At 46.2% G+C, this 22,908-nt stretch overlaps 1 protein-coding gene across 1 annotated transcript in view; it reads left to right on the forward strand.

Annotated features, from left to right (window-relative positions):
- The window catches only part of LOC128343778 (alkaline ceramidase 1-like), a 41,686-nt gene that overhangs the window by 6,178 nt on the left and 12,600 nt on the right, over nucleotides 1–22,908 (forward strand). The window contains exon 2 of the mRNA XM_053293214.1: nucleotides 10,331–10,434. Within this exon, the coding sequence (XP_053149189.1) occupies nucleotides 10,342–10,434 (93 nt within the window). The 5' untranslated portion in view covers nucleotides 10,331–10,341. The remainder of the gene's footprint in view (nucleotides 1–10,330; nucleotides 10,435–22,908) is intronic.

Raw genomic sequence — 22,908 nt, forward strand, 5'->3', positions numbered from 1 at the left:
CTCTCTGGTCGGTTCCATGACCAACTGTTCTAAGGCACAGGCATTTAGCGTATCTAGAAATTTGACCTCTTTGTCCTGACTTGAATGTGAATTTACCCAGTCTATGTGTGGGTAGTTGAAATCACCCATTATTACAGCCCTGCCTCTCCCTGACGCCTCCCTGATTTCCTCCTGCAACTCCCAGTCACTGTTGGCATTTTGATCCAGAGGGCGATAGCATGTCCCCAGTAGCACGATTCCTTTCCGGCCTTGTATAGTCACCCACAGGGTTTCTGTGGAGGCCTCCAGTCCACTTAGGTTTTCTAGCTTGTTAGATTCTATCCCTTCTCTAACATACAGTGCTACCCCTCCTCCAAGGCGCCCCTCCCTGTCCTTCCTTTAGAGTTTATACCCAGGGATAACAGTGTCCCACCGGTTCTCACTGTTCCACCATGTTTCTGTAATGCCCACTATGTCTATTTCTGCGTTAGCAACCAAGCACTCCAGCTCACCCATCTTGGCTCGGAGGCTTCTGGCATTGGCATACAAGCACCTATACACTGAAAATTTCCCCTGATGTATGCTATTCCTTTGACTCTTTGACCTGCTGGCAGAGCCTCCCGTCTGCTCTTTATGCAGTTCTGCTCTGTCCCCATCTGTTTTATTTGAATTCTTTGCAGCCTCACACTTTAAAGCAGGGATTCTCAAACTTGGTTCCTCAGGTGTTATTGGACTTCAACTCCCATAATCCCCAGCCTCAGTGGCCTTTGGTTGGGGATTATGGGAGTTGAAGTCCAATAACACCTGAGGACCCAAGTTTGAGAATCACTGCTTTAAAGGATGGATTTTGCCAAACGGGATACTGCCCAGCTCCCATCGGCTGTTCCCCAGGTGTCATTTTAAAAGCTGCTCTGCAACCTTTTTGATTTTATGCGCCAGCAGTCTGGTTCCATCTTGGTTCAAGTGCAGCCCGTCCCTTGTGTACAGGCCTTGCTTGCCCCAAAATGTATCTCAGTGCCTAACAAATCTAAACCCCTCCTCCCGGCACCAACGTCTCATCCACGCATTGAAACCCCTCAGCAATGCCTGTCTCACTGTACTTGCGCGTGGAACAGGTAGCATTTCTGAGAATACTACCTTGGGGGTCCTGGATTTCAAAATGCTACCTATCAGCCTAAATTTGGCTTCCAGGACCTCCCGACTGCATTTCCCCACATCGTTGGTGCCGACGTGCACCACTACAGCTGTCTCCTCCCCAGCACTGCCTAGGAGCCTGTCTAGACGCTGCGTAATGTCCGCAACCTTCGCACCAGGCAGGCAAGTCACCATGCGGTCAACACGCGGGTCACAAACCCATCTCTCTATCCCCCTAATGATCTAATCACCAACTACAAGGAGGCCCCCACCCCCCAGAGGAGTATCCCCTGTGCGAGAGGATATGGGCTCATCATCCATGGAAGGGGTTCCTTCTAAAGGAGCATTTCCCTCTTCCTCAGACCAATGTCCTCCTCGCCCAAGACCTTCATTCTCCCTGACAGCAGAGGAGCTACCAGCCCTGGAGTGGGATGCTTCTATCACATCCCTGAAGGTCTCATCCACATGCCTCTATGTCTCTCTGAGCTTCTCCAGATCCGCCACCTTGGTCTAGAGGGAACGGATTTGTTCCCTGAGAGCCAGGAGCTCCTTGCACCAAGCACACACCCATGACTTCTGCCCATGGGGCAAATAGTCGTACATGTGGCACTCTGTGCAATACACTGGGAAGTGCCCCTTCCACTGCTGACCTTCTATCTTCATACTGTTTTAGTTGGCTCTTTACAGTATTTAGGGAGTTTATTGTCCGTTTATTAGATAGTTTATTAGGATAGGTCTCAGCTGTAATGGTCAGCTATTTAACTGTCCAAACAGCCTTTCCCAAGAATATGAGGAATACGAGGGAGGGATATGTACTTACGTTCTCTTCTCCACCAGGCTCCTTGTGATCCTTGTGATCACGGGGGCTTGTTCCAAGCTCCCCCGCACACTTTCCGCTAAACTCCTGCAAAACTCCTACGTCCTGTTTGCTATCCTCTGTTCGCTATGCTCTCGGGCCTACACCTCATATGTAGAGTAGGCTTCCAACTGTCACACAGGATGTGAGTCTGAGGAAAGGAATGTGGGGCCCCTCCCAGCCCTAGCTGACTCCACCCCCACTACTAAGTAAACACTGCCTTTAGGTAACCCTAAGAACTCCTAGCCCTGTGATATCTTAACCCTAACAAGTAACCCTAACAAGTAACACACACAGAGATAGAGAGACTAAAACCTACCCCTTAGAGAGAAACAGCCCCTGCAAAACTCCCCTCTTAGTTTGTTTGAAATGGAAAAGGCTAGATGTTTAGAAGGGCTTGCTCAGCTTCTCAGCTGTGTCTGCTCTTCCCAGAGTTGCCTTCCAACTCATCTGATTATGATGACTTAATTTTTGATTATCTGAAATTAAGTTATTGGTTATCTGATTATGATGACTTAATTTCCCTCAGTGTGGCAAGATTTCTTTTTGTAGCATGTAAAACTCAAAAAGAGATACTCTCTTGAGATGCAAGTATCCTTTTTTCTCAGTTGTCATGAATGGTGATATTTGCATGGTGTTTATTCAGCTGGTCAACTGACTGTAATAAAGGAATCTATCTAACCTTTCTCTTGTTCTCTTTTGACATTTTACTCCACAACTCTGCAGGCCACGAAACTGGCACTACTCATAATGTAGCGTCGTTCCCAGGGGAATTCTAGGGGAGAGGGTGGCAATACTGAAAAGTTCTCCAGGGTTTTAGGCCTGCCTAAGAGATTAGCAAAGCTTCCCACATTTGCTGCCCGAGATGGATAACAGAGCAGAAACGAAATGCCTCATGCAATTTGCCTGATGAAATTGACAGCTGGAAACCTGAATGTGGAAATCTGGACAGCATTCTGGTTACTAATAGCAGCAGAACGTGTTCTTTCACATCTTTGTAATCTGGGTAGGAAACACACACACACACACACACACACACACACACACACACACACACACACACACATATTGTGGTTTTGCTTTTTAATTTCAAATTGCCTCCTGCAAAGTTTCTGGGGATTAATTTTCGGGATTAGACTTGATAGGAACTCACACACTCTGTCATAAACCCTCCTCTTCCGAATCCCAGCAGGGTGCGTGCTGTTTGCAATTCCCGCACTGAGCAAGGAGGCTGGACTAGAAGACCTCCAAGATCCCTTCCCATTTTAAACTGTATGATTCTTTGGGCAAAGCACCCTCTGAAATACCTTCCTTTCCAACCATCTATAAATTATCCATATTAGGTCCGTGTGCATAGAAGGAGGAGTGGACCTCTTCTCTGTTGCTCCCCAGAGGAAGACTAGAACCAGTGGGTTGAAATGTCAAGGAAGCAGATTTAGGCTAGATATTAGGAAGGATTTCTTAACTGCAGGAGCTGCTGGCCGGTGGAACAGTCTGCCTCATGCAGAGATGGGCTGTCCTTCACCCGAGGTTTTCGAATTGAAGCTGGACGGCTCCCTGTCAGGGATGCTCTAGCAGATTCCTGCACTGAGCAGAGGGTTGGACTAGAAGACTTCCAAGTTCCCTCTCCATTCTAAAATTATATGGTTACAGGATATGTTGAAATCATGCAGCACTGAGAGTGTGTGTCTGCACAAGCAGTCGGTTTGTGCAGTTCCTTCACTAAGCCAGGTCTGGACTAGACAACCTCCAATGTATTTTCTAATTCTAAAACTCTAGAATAGTGTGAGTGTGTGTGTGTGTGTGTGTGTGTGTGTGTGTGTGTGAGAGAGAGTTTTTGAGTTACACAGAGCTATTTGCCTGTAGAATGGAAAAGTGTCTGTCCTTCAGCTGCACACAGAGAGCAATGAATCAGAGACCAACTTTTGTTATTTTCAGTATGTGAATCCTGCATAAATCACACAAATTTATATTATATTATATTATATTATATTATATTATATTATATTATATTATATTATATTATTTATTTGATTTCTATACCACCCTTCCAAAAATGGCTCAAAGCAGTTTACACAGAGAACTAACAAATAAATAAGATGGATTCCTGTCCCCAAAGGGCTCACAATCTAAAAAGTTCCAGAGGAAGGGTAGTCAAACATTTAATAGCTGTCTCCCCTTCTGGCTGTCCTGCCAGCTCTGTGAACTTGGGGAGCACTGCCAACAACCCACATAGCCTTACCTTGCTCCTTTGCAATGCCAGGTCAGTCCAAAATAAACCTGAACTCATCCATGATTTGATTATGGATGAGGGGGCCGACCTGGTGTGCATCACCGAGACTTGGTTGGTGGAGGCTAGTGACCCAGTGTGGTTCCAGTTTCTTCCTCCAGGGTATTCTGTAGAGAACCAGGTGAGGGGACATGGGTGGGGAGGTGGAGTGGCTGTGGTTTATAAGGATATCTCCCTTACCAGGGTCACTGTTAGGGTATCAGACAATATTGAATGTGTGTACTTAAGTTTGAGGACCAGGGATAAATTGGGACTTATGCTGGTATACGGATCACCCTGATGCCCAACAGAATCCCTTACTGAGCTCAAGGTCTCAAAACTCACGTTGGAATCTCCCAGACTTTTGGTGCTGTGGGATTTCAGTGTTCATTTCAGGACCATTTGTCTGGGGCAGCCCAGGAGTTCATAGCGGCTGTGACAACTATGGGCCTATCCCAAGTGGTCTCTGGACCAACACATATTTCAGGTCACATGCTTCATTTGGTCTTTTACTCTGATCAGGGTGGTGTTCCGTGGTTGGGGACTCCTGTGATTTCCCCATTGTCATGGACGGACCACCATCTGGTCAAGGTTTGGCTTACAATGACTTCCCACCTCCGCAGGGGCGAGGGGCCCCTTAGAATGGTCCGCCCAAAGAGGTTATTGGACCCTATAGGATTCCAAGAAGCCTTGAAGGGATTTAATGATGGCTTTGACAGTGATCCTGTTGATGCCCTGGTGGAGAACTGGAACAACATGCTCACCAGGGCAGTAGACACAATTGCTCCTAAGTGTCCCCTCTGACTTGCTTCAAAACTGGCCCCGTGGTATACGGAAGATCTAAGGGGGCAGAAGCGGCAAGGTAGGTGACTGGAGTGCAAGTGGAGAAAGATTCAACTCGAATCCAACAAATTACGACATAGAGCACATTTAAAGATCTATGCTTGGGCAATGTGTGCGGCAAAGAAGCGGTTATTTTCTGCCCATATTGCATCTGCAAGTTCACGTTCAATGGAGTTGTTCAGGGTTGTGAGGGGCCTCATATGTGCCCCCCCATCCTTGGATCAGAATTTGGAGCCATCAGTTACCCGCTGTGATGTGTTTAAAGAATTTTTTGCAGATAAAATCTCTTGGATTCGGGCTGACTTAGATGGCAACTCTACAATTAATTTGATGTCTCAATTGGAGGTGTTCAGCAACTCCTCTTAAGTGGTTCAACTGGATTGGTTTCAGTTTGTGACTCCAGAGGATGGGGACAAGCTGCTTGGAACAGTGAGGCTTACCACTTGTTCTCTTGACCCTTGTCCAGCATGGCTTGTTCTATCTAGCAGGGAGGCAGTTGTAGGCGGCCTGGAAGAAATCATAAATGCTTCTCTGAGGGAGGGCAGGATGTCTCCTTGTCTTAAGGAGGCAATTATTAGACCTAAGGAAGCCTGCATTAGATACCTCAGTGCTGAGCAACTATGGGCCTGTCTCCAACCTCCCAAGGCTGGGCAAGGTAATTGAGAGGGTGGTGGCCTCTCAGCTCCAGGCAGTCTTGGAAGGAAACTGATTATCTAGACCAGGGATTCTCAAACTTGGTTCCTCAGGTGTTATTGGACTTCAACTCCCATAATCCCCAGCCTCAGTGGCCTTTGGTTGGGGATTAAGGGAGTTGAAGTCCAATAACACCTGAGGACCCAAGTTTGAGAATCCCTGATCTAGACCCATTTCAAACTGGCTTTTGGGTGGGCTACAGGGTGGAGACTGCCTTGGTCAGCCTGATAGATGATCTCCAATTGGGAACTGACAGAGGAAGTGTGACTCTGTTGGTCCTTTTGGACCCCTCAGTGGCTTTTGATACATCAACCATAGTATCCTTCTGTAACGTCTGAGAGTTTGGGGGGTGGGTGGGAGGCACTATTCTACAGTGGTTTTGCTCCTACCTCTCAGACAGACTCCAGATGGTGTTGATTGGAAATTGTTGCTCTTCGAAATCTGAGCTTAAGTATAGTGTCCCTCAGGGCTCCATATTCTTTCCAATGAGCTTTAACATCTACATGAAATCACTGGGAGAAATCATCAGGGGATTTGGAGCGGGTTGTTATCAGTATGCTGATGACACCCAGATCTACTTCTCCATATCAGCTTCTTCAGGAGCTGGCATATCCTCCCTAAATGCCTGCCTGGAAGCAGTAATGGGCTGGATGAGGAAGAATAAACTGAAGCTGAATCCAGATAATACGGAGGTACTTATTGTGCGGGATCAGAACTCCAGAGACAATTTTTATCTCCCTGTTCTAGGTGGGGGTCACACTTCCCCAAAAGGAACAGGTTCACAGTCTGGGAGTACTTCTAGATCCACACCTCTCCCTGGTATCTCTGGTTGAGGTGGTGGCCAGAGGGGCTATCAGCTTCGGCTGATAACACCAGCTGCATCCGTTTCTTGAGATGAATGACCTCAAAACAGTGGTACATCCATTGGTAACCTCCAGAATTGACTTCTGTAATGTGTTCTGTGTGGGGCTGCCTTTGTACGTAGTCTGGAAACTTCAGTTGGTACAGAATGCGGCGGCCTGGTTGGTCTCTGGGTCATCTTGGAGAGACCATATTACTCCTTTGCTGATAGAGCTACACTGGCTGCCAAAAGTTTCTGGGCAAAATACAAAGTGCTAGTCATAACTTATAAAGCCCTAAATGGCTTACGCCCTGGGTATTTAAGAGAACGTCTTCTTCATTATGAGCCCCACCGCCCATTGAGGTCATCTGGAGATGTCCATCTCCAGTTGCCACCAGCTCGGCTGTTGGCCACACAGGGACAGGCCTTTTGGGTTGCTGTCCCAAGACTCTGGAATGTACTCCCTGCTGAGATACGATCCTCTCCATCTCTGACAATTTTTTAAAAGCACTTGAAAACCCACCACTTCACCCAAGCTTTCTCAGCATTTTAAATAAATTTAGGTTTTAATCTCTGGTTTATTTTTAAATTGTTAAATTGTGCACCACAGTTCTGAGATCACTTTCTTCAAGGAATGGACACTGCTGTCATTTCAAATGAAATTGATAGAGAGCGCTCCTGCCCATATCCTCAATCTGAGAAACCAGAGTGAGACCTGGGTCCAGAAGCACTCCCAAGCTATGTACCTGTTCCTTCGGGGAGAGTGCAACCCCATCCAGAACAGGAAGATCTATCATGTCCCTTGAAGTATGACCCCATACTATGAGTACCTCTGTCTTGCTTGGATTCAGCTTCAATTTATTATCCCTCATCCTGTCCATTACTGCCTGTAGGCAGGCTTTTAGGGGGGCTATGCCATTTCCTGATGATTATGTCATGGAGAAATAGATATGGATGTCATCGGCATATTGATAACACCCTGCTCCAAATCTCCTGACGATCTCACCCAGTGGTTTCATGTAGATGTTGAAAAGCATTGGAGATAGGATGGAGCCCTGAAGGATACCAAACAATAGCTCTTGTTTCAGAGAGCAACTATCTCCAAGCAACACCATCCTGAATCTACCAGAGAGATAGGAACGGAACCACTGTAAATAAGTGGTTTAAACCTATTCCCAAATCCCCCTGACCATCCAGAAGGATCCCATGGTAAATAGTATTGAAAGCTGCAGAAAGGTCCAAAAGAACCAATAGAGTCACACTCCTTCTGTACATTCCCTGGTAGAGATAATCCATCAGGCCACCCAAAGCTGTCTCCACCCTATAGCCTGCCCTAAAGCCAATTTGAAATGGATCTAGATAATCAGCATAATCCAAAACTGCGGTGGTGGAGTTGATCAGCCGCCACCCTCTCAATTATCCTGCCCACTCAAGAGAGGTTGGAGATTGGCCAATAAGTGTCCCTCACTGATGGCTCTAGAACAGGCTTCTTAAGCAAAGGTCTCACAATTGCCTCCTTCAAACATGGAGGTATACTGCCCTCCCTCAGTGAGGCATTTATGATGTCAACTAGGCCATCTCTGATTGATGTTATAAGCCATGTTGGGCATGGATCCAAAGGACAAGTGGTAGGCCAAAAACCTCCAAGGAGCTTGTCCAGTCCACATCCTCAGGAATCACAAATTGAAACTGATCCATTCACATTAAGATGGAGGAGTTACTGGACACCTCTACAATTGACTCTGCTATAACTGTAGAGTACAAGTTGGCTCAAATGCAAGAGATTTTATCCACAAAAAAGTTGTTAAAGGCATCACAACAGGAGAATGAGAAATCCAGATCTAAGTTCAGGGAGGAGGGAACCTAAGTCAATCCCCTCACAACTCTGAACAACTCTGTTGGATGCAAACTTGTGGACGCCATACGTGCAGAATAGAATTGCTTCTTCATTGCATGTATTGCCACAGAATAAGCCTTCACATGGGCTTTGTGCCGTCTCTTATCGGATTCAAGTTGGATCTTCCTCCAATTACACTCTAGTCTTCTCCCTTGCCACTTCAGCTCTTGTAGCTGTTCAATATACCATGGAGCCATATACACTACATAAAATACATCAAAAATCCTTATTCATCAATCCATCCAAACCACGCTGAGGCATATTTGGGAGGGCGATATAAAAATCAAACAAACAAACAAACTCTGATATTGTCTAACACGGAAAACAACTGTAATATTCCCAACTAGTGTACAGAATAAAATCTGACCAGATAACCTAAAAGCATTATTATTTTACATATATATATTTTACATTTTAAATCCTGCTCTTCCTCCAAGAAGCCCAGAGTGGTGTACTACATATTTGAGTTTCTCCTCACAACAACCCTGTGAAGTAGGTTAGGCTGAGAGAGAAGTGACTGGCCCAGAGTCACCCAGCTAGTATTATGGCTGAATGGGGATTTGAACTTCGGTCTCCCCGGTCCTAGTTTGGCACTCAAACCACTACACCACGCTAGCTCTTTGTGGCCTGATTTGAGTGGGACAGAAACTAAGAGGTTTTCTGAGATCATAATATGCCATAAATTATTATACCATGATGTCCAAGGTCATGGTTTGATTTTTTCCAGTGTTTCCTTGTAGATAATCTAGCAGCGGTAACCATAAACACAATTAATGTTTTTTATGTTAAATCTGTATTTACCCCAGAAAATACATTTAATAGTGCCAACTGATGGTATAAACCTATTTTCTGGTTTGTAAACTGGTGAGCTTCATTTGTGGTTGCCACGAACTCATCTGGTGGCTACTTGGGAGTGGTCCTTCTCTGTTGCTGCCCCTGGACTTTGGAATGCACCCCCTGTTGAAATAAGAGCCTCCCCATCTCTGGCTACTCTTAAAAAGGCACTGAAGACACGTTTATTCACCCAGGCTTTTAATTAGATTTAATTTTTAATTTTAATTAAAAAATTTAATACTGGGTTTTCAATGTTTTCAATGATTTTAATTGTTAATTGATTTGATGTTTTAAATGAGTTTAATTGTAAACCGCCCAGAGACACAGCTTTTGGGTGGTACAGAAATATTGTAAAATAAATAAAATAATAATCATACTCATCTCCATGAATACCTCTATCCAGAAGGATAAAAGCCTAGGGCAGGTCCACCAAATATGAAAATAATTTCCCTTCTTCTTGCAACCACTCCAGCAAAGCGGAGAAGATATATACCAGGGATGGCAAAGTTGGTCTCCAATTAATTGCTCTTTGTGCAGCTGAGGGCCAGGCACTTTCCCACTCTACAGGCAAACAGCTCTGTGTAACTCAAAAGCTTACACACAAACACACAGACACACACACCCCAGCAGATGCTGTCCAAGTGACAAAAACGTAGGATGTATTTTTAATATCTCATGCTTGCTGATGAACAACATAAGAGCAGAGGCCATTGCAAATCTTTCACTGCTGGAGAAGCAGCAGGCTGTGTAACTTTTGAGTTACACAGAACTCTTGGGCAGGCAATTCTTGGATGCTTGTTAGCAGCTGCGACTGTGAAAGAGACTGACACAAGGGTGTGTGCCTGAGAATTATTCAAGAGATGTAGAAGAGCTTGATGAACTGGTTTACTGTATTTTTCACCTATTTCTGCTTGGGATATGGAGCACAACTTCTCATAGGTTTTAAGGAACTTAACCAGGTCCCCTCCCCTTTTTCTTTGGAAGGTGTTGTCAAGATGCCAAGCATATTTGCCTACCAGAGTGCTGAGGTTGACTGGTGCGAGGAGAATTTTAAGCATTCGGAGTACATCGCTGAATACTACAACACGGTAAAATCGCGGGACTTCTGGAAAAGTCCAGACCATCCTGGGACAATGTTATTATTATATGGATTCCTATCCCAACTTTCTCATAAATGAGGCTATACAATGATAACGATGCATAAATATCATAAAATGCACTAAAAACATTAGAACTATCCTTAAAAAACAGAAAAGACCAGACCACATTGGCTGATAAACCATCAACATTAAAAGATCTGGATGATAAGATGCAATTCATTTTCAATTCAATGTTCATTTTGGGAATTTTTTGAATTTTTCAGTTCAATGTTCATTTGGGGACCAATTTGTCCGGGGCAGCTCAGGAGTTCATAGCGGCCATGACGACTATGGGCCTATCCCAAGTGGTCTCTGCATCGACACATATTGCAGGTCACACGCTTGATTTGGTCTTTTATTCTGATCAGGGTGGTGTTCCGTGGGTGGGGACTCCTACGATTTCCCCGTTGTCATGGACGGACCACCATCTGGTTAAGGTTGGACTTACAACTGCTTTCCACTTTCGCAGGGGCGAAGGGCCTATTAGAATGGTCCGCCCGAAGAGGTTACTGAATCCGGTAGGATTCCAAGAAGCCTTGGAGGGATTTAATGTTGGCTCTGCTGGTGATCCTGTTGATGCCCTGGTTGAGAACTGGAACAACTTGCTCACCAGGGCAGTAGACACGATTGCTCCTAAGCGTCCCCTCCGACCTGCTTCAAAATTGGCCCCTTGGTATATGGATGATCTACAGGGGCTGAAGCGGCAAGGTAGGCGACTGGAGCGCAAGTGGAGAAAAACTCGACTCGAATCCAACAGATTACAACATGGAGCACATTTAAAGATCTATGCTCAGGCGATACGTGCGGCAAAGAAGCGGTTCTTTTCTGCCCGTATTGCCTCTGCGAGTTCATGTCCGGCGGAGTTGTTCAGGGTTGTGAGGGGACTAGTATCTGCTCCCTCTCCCTTGAACCAGAATTTGGAGGCATCAGTTATCCGCTGTGGTGTGTTTAATGAATTTTTTGCAGACAAAATCTCTCGGATTCGGGCCGACCTAGATGGGGACTCCACAATTAATTTGATGTCTGAACTGGAGGTGTCCGGCAACTCCTCTTATACGATTCGACTAGATCAATTTCAGTTTGTGACTCCTGGTGATGTAGACAAGTTGCTTGGAACGGAGAGCCCTACCACTTGTCCTCTTGATCCTTGTCCAACATGGCTTGTTCTATCTAGCAGGGAGGCTGTTGTAGGCGGCCTGGTAGAAATCATAGATGCTTATCTGAGGGAGGGCAGGATGCCTCCTTGTCTTAAGGAGGCAATTATTAGACCTCTTCTAAAGAAGCCTGCGTTAGATCTCTCAGAGTTGAGCAATTATAGGCCAGTTTCCAATCTCCCAAGGCTGGGCAAGGTAATTGAGAGGGTGGTGGCCTATCAGCTCCAGGCAGTCTTGGAAGGAAACTGATTATCTAGACCCATTTCAAACTGGTTTTCGGGCGGGCTATGGGGTGGAGACTGCCTTGGCTGGCCTGATGGATGATCTCCAATTGGCAATGGACAGAGGAAGTGTGACTCTGTTGGTCCTCTTGGATCTCTCGGCGGCTTTCGATACTATCGACCATAGTATCCTTCTGGAACGTCTGAGGGGGTTGGGGGTGGGAGGCACTGTTTTACAGTGGTTCCGCTCCTACCTCTCGGACAGATTCCAGATGGTGTTGATTGGAGATTGTTGCTCTTCAAAATCTGAGCTTAAGTATGGTGTCCCTCAAGGCTCCATACTCTCTCCAATGCTTTTTAACATCTACATGAAACCGCTGGGATAGATCATCAGGGGATTTGGAGCTGGGTGTTACCAGTATGCTGATGACACCCAGATCTACTTCTCCATGTCAACTTCTTCAGGAGTTGGCATATCCTCCCTAAATGCCTGCCTGGAAGCAGTAATGGGCTGGATGAGGGAGAATAAACTGAAGCTGAATCCAGATAAGACGGAGGTACTTATTGTGCGGGGTCGGAACTCTAGAGACGATTTTGATCTGCCTGTTCTAGACGGGGTCACACTTCCCCAAAAGGAACAGGTTCGCAGTCTGGGAGTACTTCTGGATCAACGTCTCTCCTTGGTTTCTCAGGTTGAGGCGGTGGCCAGGGGTGCTTTCTATCAGCTTCGGCTGATACGCCAGCTGCGCCCGTTTCTCGAGATCAATGACCTCAAAACAGTGGTACATTTGTTGGTAACCTCCAGACTTAACTTCTGTAATGTGCTCTATGTGGGGCTGCCTTTGTATGTAGTCCAGAAACTTCAGTTGGTTCAGAATGCATCAGCCAGGTTGGTCTCTGGGTCATCTCGGAGAGACCACATTACTCCTCTGTTGATGGACCTACACTGGCTGCCAATAGGTTTCCAGGCAAAATACAAAGTGCTAGTTATAACTTATAATGCCCTAAATGGCTTAGGCCCTGGGTATTTAAGAGAACGTCTTCTTCGCTATGTGCCCCACCACCCATTGAGGTCACTTGAGGAGGTCCGTCTCCAGTTGCCGCCAACTCATTTGGTGGCTACACAGAGACGGGCCTTCTTGGCTGCTGCCCCAAGATTGTGGAATGCGCTCCCTGCTGAGATACGATCCTGCCCATCTCTGGCAGTTTAAAAAAAAATTCTGAAAACACATCTCTTCAAACCAGCTTTCTCAGCTTTTAAAAAAATTGTTTTTAAATTGTTCTGATTATTTAATTGCTGTTTTACGATGTTTTTAGTCGTTAATCATTGTTTGATGTTTTATAATTTTTGTTTAATTATTAATTGATTTTAATGGTGTTTTAATGTAAACCGCCCTGAGCCTTTTGGAAGGGCGGTATAAAAGTTTTAATAATAAATAATAAATAATAAAATAAATTCACACAAGCATTTATAGTTGTTGGAATAAAAAAGCCAAAACAGTAAATCTGTGAACAGCATACTGTGAGCCACCTCCGAATATGCCAGAAGAAATAAATCCGTTCGATTTGTGAAGGGGGTCTCCTGAGTCCTGAAGTACCCACACAGAGAAGGGTGTTGGTTGCATCTCTGTATGAGTCACTGATCTAACTTGGCCTGCTGTTGGGAGTTAGTGATATGCAGCATCCCTGCACAGTAGCGGAACTGGGATTAATCAGTGAAATCACCCACCCTCAGAGGAGTCTGCCCACTATGCCTCTGCATGAGTTACTGCTCTGGGCTTACCTCTTTCCTATAACTCTGTGGATCTACTACACACTGGACATGCCAACTGTGTGTACCTGCTACATACTGGATGTGCAAACTGTGTGCACATATATTCCAGAGGAACCCTAAAAGGACATTTCTGCATGTGGAAATGTATAGAGAAGTGAACATCTGATCTTGTGTTGCAGGAAATTATATTTCAAACTCCTGGGTTAAAAGTGCACACTTTGTGGGGGGGGGGCACTCCATAATAAAGACACAATCATGGGGGAGTCATGGGTCAATTCTCCTAGGGCCCATCTCTTTTGAGTATTCAGCCTCCTACTTAGTTTGGGCCACTTAGAAGAAGCAGTGAAGCAAAGACCACTGAATCAATTTTTGTAGGATGGAGAGCACCCTTATTATACAGACTCTGTTTGACTACAACTCCCATAACCCCCAAGCAAAAGCCATTGCAGCTGGGGATTCTGGGAGTTGTAGTCAACAACATCTGAATATCCCTGTTAGAGGGAACACTGACTCCAACCTGAGGGTTCAAATTGGAGTTTGGAGAGCAGACCCTCAAGTCGCTCTCCACGGAAACTGGAGTTTTGAAGGGGTATCCTGCATTCAGATATACAGGTTTAGCAACCTCTGGACCCTTCAACTCCAGTTTCGTGTTATGTGTGAATGTAGCCAATGTGTTAGTAATAGTCTCCCTGTCCTGTATTCTGCCAAGAAAACCACATGGCTCTGTGGTTGCCAGGAGTTGACACCGACTCGATGGCACAACCTTTCCTTTCCTTTATTCAACCAAGAGAATCCTTCAGTGCCCTAGGATGGAATTCATCTAGCCTTGAAGATTTAAGCCCATTAAGGTAGTTAGGAGATGGTTAAAGAGTACATAATGAGAGCATGTATGGCTACCTTAAATGAGGTTTAGTCTCCAAGTGCAGATGAATTACATCTCCAGGTACTGAAGGAACTTGCAGACATGATCTCAGAACCACAACCTGTAATCTCTGGAAACCCCTGAAGAACGAGTGAGGTGCTGATGAGTGGATGTTGTCCCTATCAGGAGCATAGGGAGGCTGGTGGGCCCCTGGCCTTGCGGGCACCTGGCCGTCTGACATCAGATGCAGGGGCCTGGCTAGCCACACCCCTGCATCTGACATCAGATGAGGGAGTGTGGTCTCCCTCCCAAATGGGGTGACGTGGAGAGCCGCTCCTCGTCTCGATCTCCCTCCCAAATGGGGCTGCGTGGCCCTTTTTAGGAGGGAGATTTGCCACCCTGGATTGGGCAGCGGAGGACAGAGCAACTCTCCCTGCCAGGCAGAGCCGTTCTGGTCGTGCTGCCTTTAAGGCAAGGAGAGTCACTCTGGCTGTGCTGTGCAACGCAGCGTGGGAGGATCTCCTTTCTAAACAGGGCCACGCGGTCCTGTTCGAGCCCGAAATAATGCCTCACAGCAGACATGGGGGTGCGCTTGCGGCCCTTGATTGGTAGCGGCCCGGGTTCTTTGAACTCTTTCGCCCAATGGTGTCTCCGCCCCTGGTCCCTATCTTCAAAAAGGAGAAAAAGAAGCATTGGACTACTAGGAATCAGTCAACTGTTCTCCCCTATACTTTTTGGCAGGAATTCTTTTTGTGCAAAAGAAAACAGATTAACAAAACCAAGAGATGAAGTTCAGCTCAGGAACAACCACTTAATTAATTTAGAATATTAGTAAATATAATTGTAAAATAAAAACCAATTTCAACCTAATATTCAGTCATTTTAATTTCCCAAATCCTTGCTAGCCAGGATAGAGGGAGTTTTGACCAATGCCAGAAATACTTCTTGATCTTATAAAATAACTTGGTTGTTGTCCCTATTTGGGTGAATGAGCGACAAAGTGGCAAATGCGGTTCAATGTTGGCAAGTGTCAAGTGATGCACGCTGGGACGAAAAACCCCAACTTCAAGTATACGCTGATGGGATCTGAGCTGACAGTGACTGACCAGGACAGAGATCTTGGGGTCATGGAGGACAGCTCGTTGAAAGTGTTGACTCAATGTGTGGCAGCTGTGAAAAAGGCCAATTCCATTCTAGGGATCATTAGGAAGGGGACTGAAAATAAAACGGCTAATATTCTAATGCCCTTATACAAAACTATGGTGCGGCCACACCTGGAGTACTGCGGACAGTTCTGGTCACCACATCTAAAAAAGGTCATTGTTGAACTGGAAAAGGTGCAGAAGAGGGCAACCAAGATTTTCAGGGGCCTAGAGCACCTTTCTTATGAGGCAAGGCTACAACACCTGGGGCTTTTTAGTTTAGAAAAAAGACGACTGTGGGGAGACATGATAGAGGTCTGTAAAATCATGCATGGTGTGGAGAAAGTGGAGAGAGAGAAATTCTTTTCCCTCTCCCACTAGAACCAGGGGTCATCCCATGAAATGGATTGCCGGGAAATCTAGGACCAACAAATGGAAGTACTTTTTCACACAACACATAATCCACTTGTGGAATTCTTTGCACAAGATGTGGTGACAGCCAACAACCTGGATGGCTTTAAGAGGGGTTTGGATAACTTCACGGAGGAGAGGTCTATCAACGGCTACTAGTCGGAGGGCTACAGGCCACCTCTAGCCTCAGAGGCAGGGTGCCTCTGAGTACGAGTTGCAGGGGAGTAACAGCAGGAGGGAGGGCTTGCCCTCAACTCCTGCCTGTGGCTTCCAGTGTCATCTAGTGGCACACTGTGTGAAACAGGGTGCTGGACTAGATGGGCCTTGGGCCTGATCCAGCAGGGCTGTTCTTATGTTCTTATGTTCTTAACTTTGTAAAATCCTCCAACCAAAATTTTGCCAACCAAAATTTTGAGTATGTGAAAATTGGAAATTTTATTTTGACAGGCCTTGCCAACCGTGACCCGAGTATCTGCGGTTGGCGAGGATTTTTAGTGACTTGGGGTGGGTGGGTTTCAGCAATTGTGGGGGTATTCAGAGGTTCTATCTGCTCATTCCTCTTGCTGACCCTTGCTGTCCCTTGCCAATTTAAAATGCCTTTGAGTGATTTTGGGGGGAGGGTTCCAAAATATTTCAAGAGGTTCAATCTGCTCATTCTTCTTGGTGACTCTTGGCAATATTACAGGATTATTTGTGATTTTGTAGCATTTTTTATCCCCCCCCCTTTATTTTTAGGTCAGTTTGCCATCATGGTTCCCCATTTCCCAAAGATTTTAATGCCTCGCCAACCACAAATTTGCCAACGGCGGATTTTTGCCAGAACAGAACCCTAGCGGTTGGCGAAGGATGACTGTAATCTCACCTCCCTTTTTGACAGTTCCTAGTTTAGTAGAATATGGGGATGCAGTGCTCAAAGTGTATCCTGATCTTGGCAAAGCATCTGACAGACTCTCCCACACTACCCTTGTTGACAAGTTGACAAAATGTGGGCTAGATGGTGTAGAATCCAGAGGAAAGAGCTGTAGTATGCAAGGACAAGACACTGGACTTGAATCAGGAATATGATTGGTTTAATGAGATAGATGTTATGTACAGAGAGGTAAGTACAGACTGTTTTTCAGTGCTCTTGCTGCTGGCTGGGTGCTAGCCCCGCCTCTACACCAGGCCTGGAATACAATTAACTAAAGTCCCATTCAAAAGCTGGCCTGGATCAAGGAATGGGTTAAGAGAGGCAAGTGCAGTCTGCCTTCCGTGCTCTTGCCGCTGGCTGGGTGCTGGTCCCACCTCTACTCCAGGACTGGAATAGAAGACACTGCCAGGGACTGAACCTGGGATCTTCTGCAAGCAAAGCAGATGCCCTCCCACTGAGCTACAGGCCCACCCCCTGCTGTGGTAATATTCTGGGTGGCTCAGCCTGGGGCAAGCAATAATGGAAAATCTTGCATGGGGCAGATGGTTGAAGATAGAGGGTGTTCTCTCTCTGTCAGCCCTGATACTATGAGTTTGGGGATATTTCGTGTAGTAGTGTGCACGGTTCGGTTCGGGCACAATTGGAAAGACCTCCGGACCGGTTCGGCATTCCGGCGGTCCAGAGGTTCGGAAGGGCGGGGGAGTCTCTCTTTAAGGGGGGTGGTAGTACTTACCCCCCCTGCTCTTCCCCCTCTGGCACTGATGCTGTTAAAAAACTTCTTGGGATGGCAGAGTTCCTCCCTGCCGCTCCTGCCCCTGTCGTCGTTCTTTAAGCCTTAAACGGAGAAGAGCTGGTGGAGCGCATGCGCCCATCGCGGCATGCACGCTTGTCTCCGCCGCGGGCGCACATGCACCGCATACGTCACACTGCGCGTGCACGCCCACAGCAGAGATGAGCGTGCGCGCCGCGAAGGGCACATGCGCTCCACCAGCTCTTCTCCGTTTAAAGCTTAAAGAACGACGATGGGGGCAGGAGCGGCAGGGAGGAACTCTGCCGCCCCAAGAAGATTTTTAACAGCACCAGCGCCGGAGGGGGAAGAGCAGTGGGGGGGTAAGTATTACCACCACCCCTTAAAGAGAGACTCCCCCCGTGCCGGACCACGCTTCTGTGGTTCCGTGCACATCCCTAATTTCGTGCCGAAGAGGAGAGGGAGTGGTATTCAATTCCCTGCTGTCAGTGTGTGTGCATCAGGTTCCAAAGCTAGGTAGCAAACATGATTACTCCTTAAACCAGATCCACAGACAAAACCGGCTCTTCCAGCTCAGCCTTTTCTTGCAAGGTGTCGTCTGCCCCTCGGCAAAGCTTAGGATGAGAAGATCTAAAAATAACCAGGGGAACTGACAGGAAGGCTCAGTTCAGTTCAGTTGGTTGCGATCTTTGATCAAATATACACATTTCAACCCAGACCCAGATAAAGAGAATATTGGAGTGTGTGTGTATGTGTGTGTACACACACACACACACACACACACACACACACACACACTTACATAAAAGTAGAATAAGGTAAAATAAGATGAAGCAAACTAAAAAATACCCCACACCCTATATTAACCATTTCTGACACACCATGTGCGGCTCTTAACTGCAGCCATACATAATCTGGCTACTTGATGTGAAACATCGGTATGAATATCAGAAAGAAGTCAGTTTATATAAAAACCCATCCGAATTATTTGGATATCTCAAAACAAGAGGAGTAATATATCTAAACTGTAAGTCACGATAAAAAGAGCAATGCACATGGCCCCAAATACAAAAAGATACAAAAGCACAGAGCCAACAGTCTCAACATTTCTAGTTCTCAGGGGCAATGCATGATGTGGAGAGAGTGGAGAGAGAGAAATTCTTCTCCCCCTCTCATAACACTAGAACCAGGGCTCATCCCATGAAACTGGCTGCCCAAAATTTAGGACCCACAAAAGGAAGCACTTTTCCAAACAATGCATAATTAATCTATGGAATTCTTTGCCATGGGATGTGGTGGTGGCCACTAGCTTGGATTGCTTTAAAAGGAGCTTGGAGAAATTCATGGAGGACAGGTCTATTGATGACTACTAATCTGAGGGCTATCGGCCACCTCCAGCCTCAGAGGCAGGATGTCTCTACATCCCAGTTGCAGAGGAGCAACAGTAGGAGAGAGGTCCTGCCCTCACTTCTTGCCTGTGGGCTTCTCTGAGACATCTGGTGGGCTACTGTGTGGAAAAGGATGCTGGACTAGATGGGCCTTGAGCCTGATCTAGCAGGGCTGTTCTTATGTTCTATTCCATCCTTCAAAGCCTCGTACATTACAGAGGCACTTTCTGACACCATTCATGTGAGAGGAGCCATTACTGAGTGGTAGTGCACATAATGTGCGTAGTGGCATGCCTTTTCTAGGTGTTTTATTTATTTATTTGATTTCTATACCGCCCTTCCAAAAATGGCTCAGGGCGGTTTACACAGAGAAACAACAAATAAATAAGATGGCTCCCTGTCCCCAAAGGGCTCACAATCTAAAAAGAAACATAAGATAGACACCAGCAACAGTCACTGGAGGGGTACTGTGCTGGGGGTGGATACGGCCAGTTACTCTCTCCTTCCTAAATAAAAGAGAATAACCAGGTTAAAAGGTGCCTCTTTGCCAAGGCTTTTGTCTCCTGCTAAAAACTCTCTGACTTGCTCTAAGGCAGCCTCAGAGGTTCATGAGTGAAAATTGACAGCTATGAGCTTCTGCTTCTAGAGGGCCAGAGAATTCTAGAGCTGGTGGTGTCTTAGAGATCATCTAGGCCAACCCCCACACTCGATGCAGGAAATCCAGAACTAGGTGCCTAGGGCATCTCCAGGTAGGGCTGGGAGAGACTTCTGCCTGAAACTTAGGAGAGCTGCTGCCAGTCAGTGTAGGCAATACTGAGGCAACTGGAACAAGGGTCTGACTCAGTACAAGGCAGCTTTCAGTGGCCGTTATTGGTGTCTACTTTGTATTTCTTTTAAGACTATGAACCCCCTCGGGACAGGGAAGCAGCTTTCTTATTTATTTTTCTGTCTAAACCACTTTGAGTACTTTTGTTGACCAGTGGTATATAAATGTTTGTAGTCCTTAGACCGAGTCCTTCCCTCTGTGACAGCGGATAACAAGTCTGTGCCCTCTTCCATGTGACCACCCACATTTGGTAGTAGAGTGCATGCCGGCATGCAGAAAAACCCAGGCCCAAGCCTCCCCCCACCTGCCCCCCACACCCTGAATCTGTGTGGGGATCCCTCTGCCACCCTCCCCAACATGCAGAGCAGCTGAAGCTTTGCAAAAGGCAGAAGGTGAGGGGCAGAATAGCAGGGAGGGATTCAAAGACACTTTCTATGGTTTTGTGTGGGACGAGTGGGCAGGAGGGAGCAGGAGGGTGAGGGCAGAGGTGGTAGCTGGCACACACACACTGACAGCTGATGAGCTCTGGGGGCGGCAGCGGGCCCTCCAAGGCAGCCAGAGGGTGGTGCAGGCCGAAGCAGTCAGCAAGCAACCTGCCACCTCCACCTGTCTGCCACCTGAGGAGGCGGTCTCACCAGGCCTTGTTTGCAAGTGGGTGTGGCCAGATGCCTCTCTGTCCACTTTCTCCACACCATGCATGATTTTATACACCTCTATCATGTCTCCCCACAGTCGTCTTTTCTCTAAACTAAAAAGCCCCAGGTGTTGTAGCCTTGCCTAATAAGAAAGGTGCTCTAGGCCCCTGATCATCTTGGTTGCCCTCTTCGGTACTTTCTCCAGTTCTACAATGACCTTTTTTAGATGTGGTGACCAGAATTGTCCGCAGTACTCCAGGTGTGGCCGCACCATAGTTTTGTATAAGGGCATTATAATATTAGCCGTTTTATTTTCAATCCTCTTCCTAATGATTCATAGCATGAAATTGGCCTTTTTCACAGCTGCCACACATTGAGTCGACACTTTCAACGAGCTGTCCTCCATGACCCCAAGATCCCTGTCCTGGTTGGTCACCGTCAGCTCAGATCCCATCAGCGTATACTTGAAGTTGGGAGTTTTCATCCCAATGTGCATCACTTTACACTTGCCAACCTTGAACTGCATTTGCCACTTTGTCGCCCACTCCCCCAGTTTGGAGAGATCCTTTTGGAGCTGCTCACAATCCATTTTGGATTTCACTACCCGGAAGAGTTTGGTATCATCTGCAAATGTGGCCACCTCGCTGCTTACCCCTACTTCTAGATCATTTATGAATAAATTGAAAAGCACCAGTCCCAGTACAGATCCCTGGGGGACCCCACTTCTTACTTCCCTCCATTGTGAAAACTCTCCATTTATACCTACCCTCTGTTTCCTGTCTTTCAACCAGTTAGCAATCCACACATGTACGTATTTATTTGTTTGGTTGTTTATTTATATTTTACACATTTTCATACCGCCCAAAACTCACTTCTCTGGGCTGTTCACAACAAGATAAAAACAAAAGTAAAACACCAGTTAAAAACAAAAAACAAGGAATTTAAAACTCAACAATTTAAATTTTTTTAAAACAACATTCTAAAACAATATTAAAAACAATCAAAACAGTATCAGTTAAAAGCCTGGGTGAACAGATGCGTCTTTAAAGACTTTTTAAAAATTGTCAGAAATGGTCCCCTTATTCCATGACTGCTAAGTTTCCTCAGGAGTCTATGATGAGGAACTCTGTCAAAAGCTTTTTCAAAGTCTAGGTATACTATGTCAACTGGATCACCTTGATCCACACACTTGTTGACACTCTCAAAGAACTCCAAAAGGTTTGTGAGGCATGATTTACCTTTGCAGAAGCCATGCTGATTCTCTCCCAGCAGGGCCTGTTTTTCTATGTGCTTTACAGTTTTATCCTTGAGGACGCTTTCCATCAATTTGGCTGGAACAGACGTTAAGCTAATTGGCCTGTAATTTCCCAGATCACCCCGGATCCCTTTTTGAAAATTGGTGTTACATATGCTACTTTCCTTATCATTTCAGGGATAAGTTATATATTTTAGCAAGGAGGTCAGCAATTTCACATTTGAGTTCTTTGAGAACTATTGGATAGATGCCATCCAGCCCTGGCGATTAGTTAGTGTTTCGTTTTTTCCAGACAGTTTAGAACATCATCTCTTGTCACTGCTATCTGACTCAGTTCTATAACCTCCATCCCTGAAAAGCCTGGTTCAGGAACAGGTATATGCTCAGTATCCTCTGCCATGAAGATGGATGCAAAGAACTCATTTAGTTTCTCTGCAACCTCCATATCCTCCTTAATAATCCCTTTCACTCCCTCATTGTCTAATGGTCAACCGCCTCCTTTTTTTCCACCCTACCCAGCAGGTAATGATCATGGGATGAGCCTTTAGCCGTATATTGTTGTGCAATGGGGCCGTTTAAGATTGACATAGTTTAGGGCATCAGGGCATCATAATCTGGACATAATCCAGAGAGGGAGTGCAGTTTATGAGAACATAAGTACATAAGAACAGCCCTGCTGGATCAGGCCCAAGGCCCATCTAGTCCAGCATCCTGTTGCGCACAGTGGCCCACCAGATGCCGCTGGAAGCCACAGACAGGAGTTGAGGGCGTGCCCTCTCTCCTGCCATTACTCCCCTGCAACTAGTACTCAGAGGCATCCTGCCTTTGAGGCTGCAGGTGGCCTATAGCCCTCCGACTAGTAGCCATTGATAGACCTCTCCTCCATGAAGTCATCCAAACCCCTCTTAAAGCCATCCAGGTTGTTGGTTTCACCACATCCTGTGGCAGAGTGTTCCACAAGTGGATCACGCGTTGTGCGAAAAAGTACTTCCGTTCGTTGGTCCTAGACCTCCTGGCAATCAATTTCATGGAGTGACCCCCGGTTCTAGTGTTGTGTGAGAGGGAAAAGAATTTCTCTCTCTCCACTTTCTCCACAC

Source organism: Hemicordylus capensis, chromosome 2 (genome assembly GCF_027244095.1).
Source record: "Hemicordylus capensis ecotype Gifberg chromosome 2, rHemCap1.1.pri, whole genome shotgun sequence".
Taxonomy (NCBI): domain Eukaryota; kingdom Metazoa; phylum Chordata; class Lepidosauria; order Squamata; family Cordylidae; genus Hemicordylus; species Hemicordylus capensis.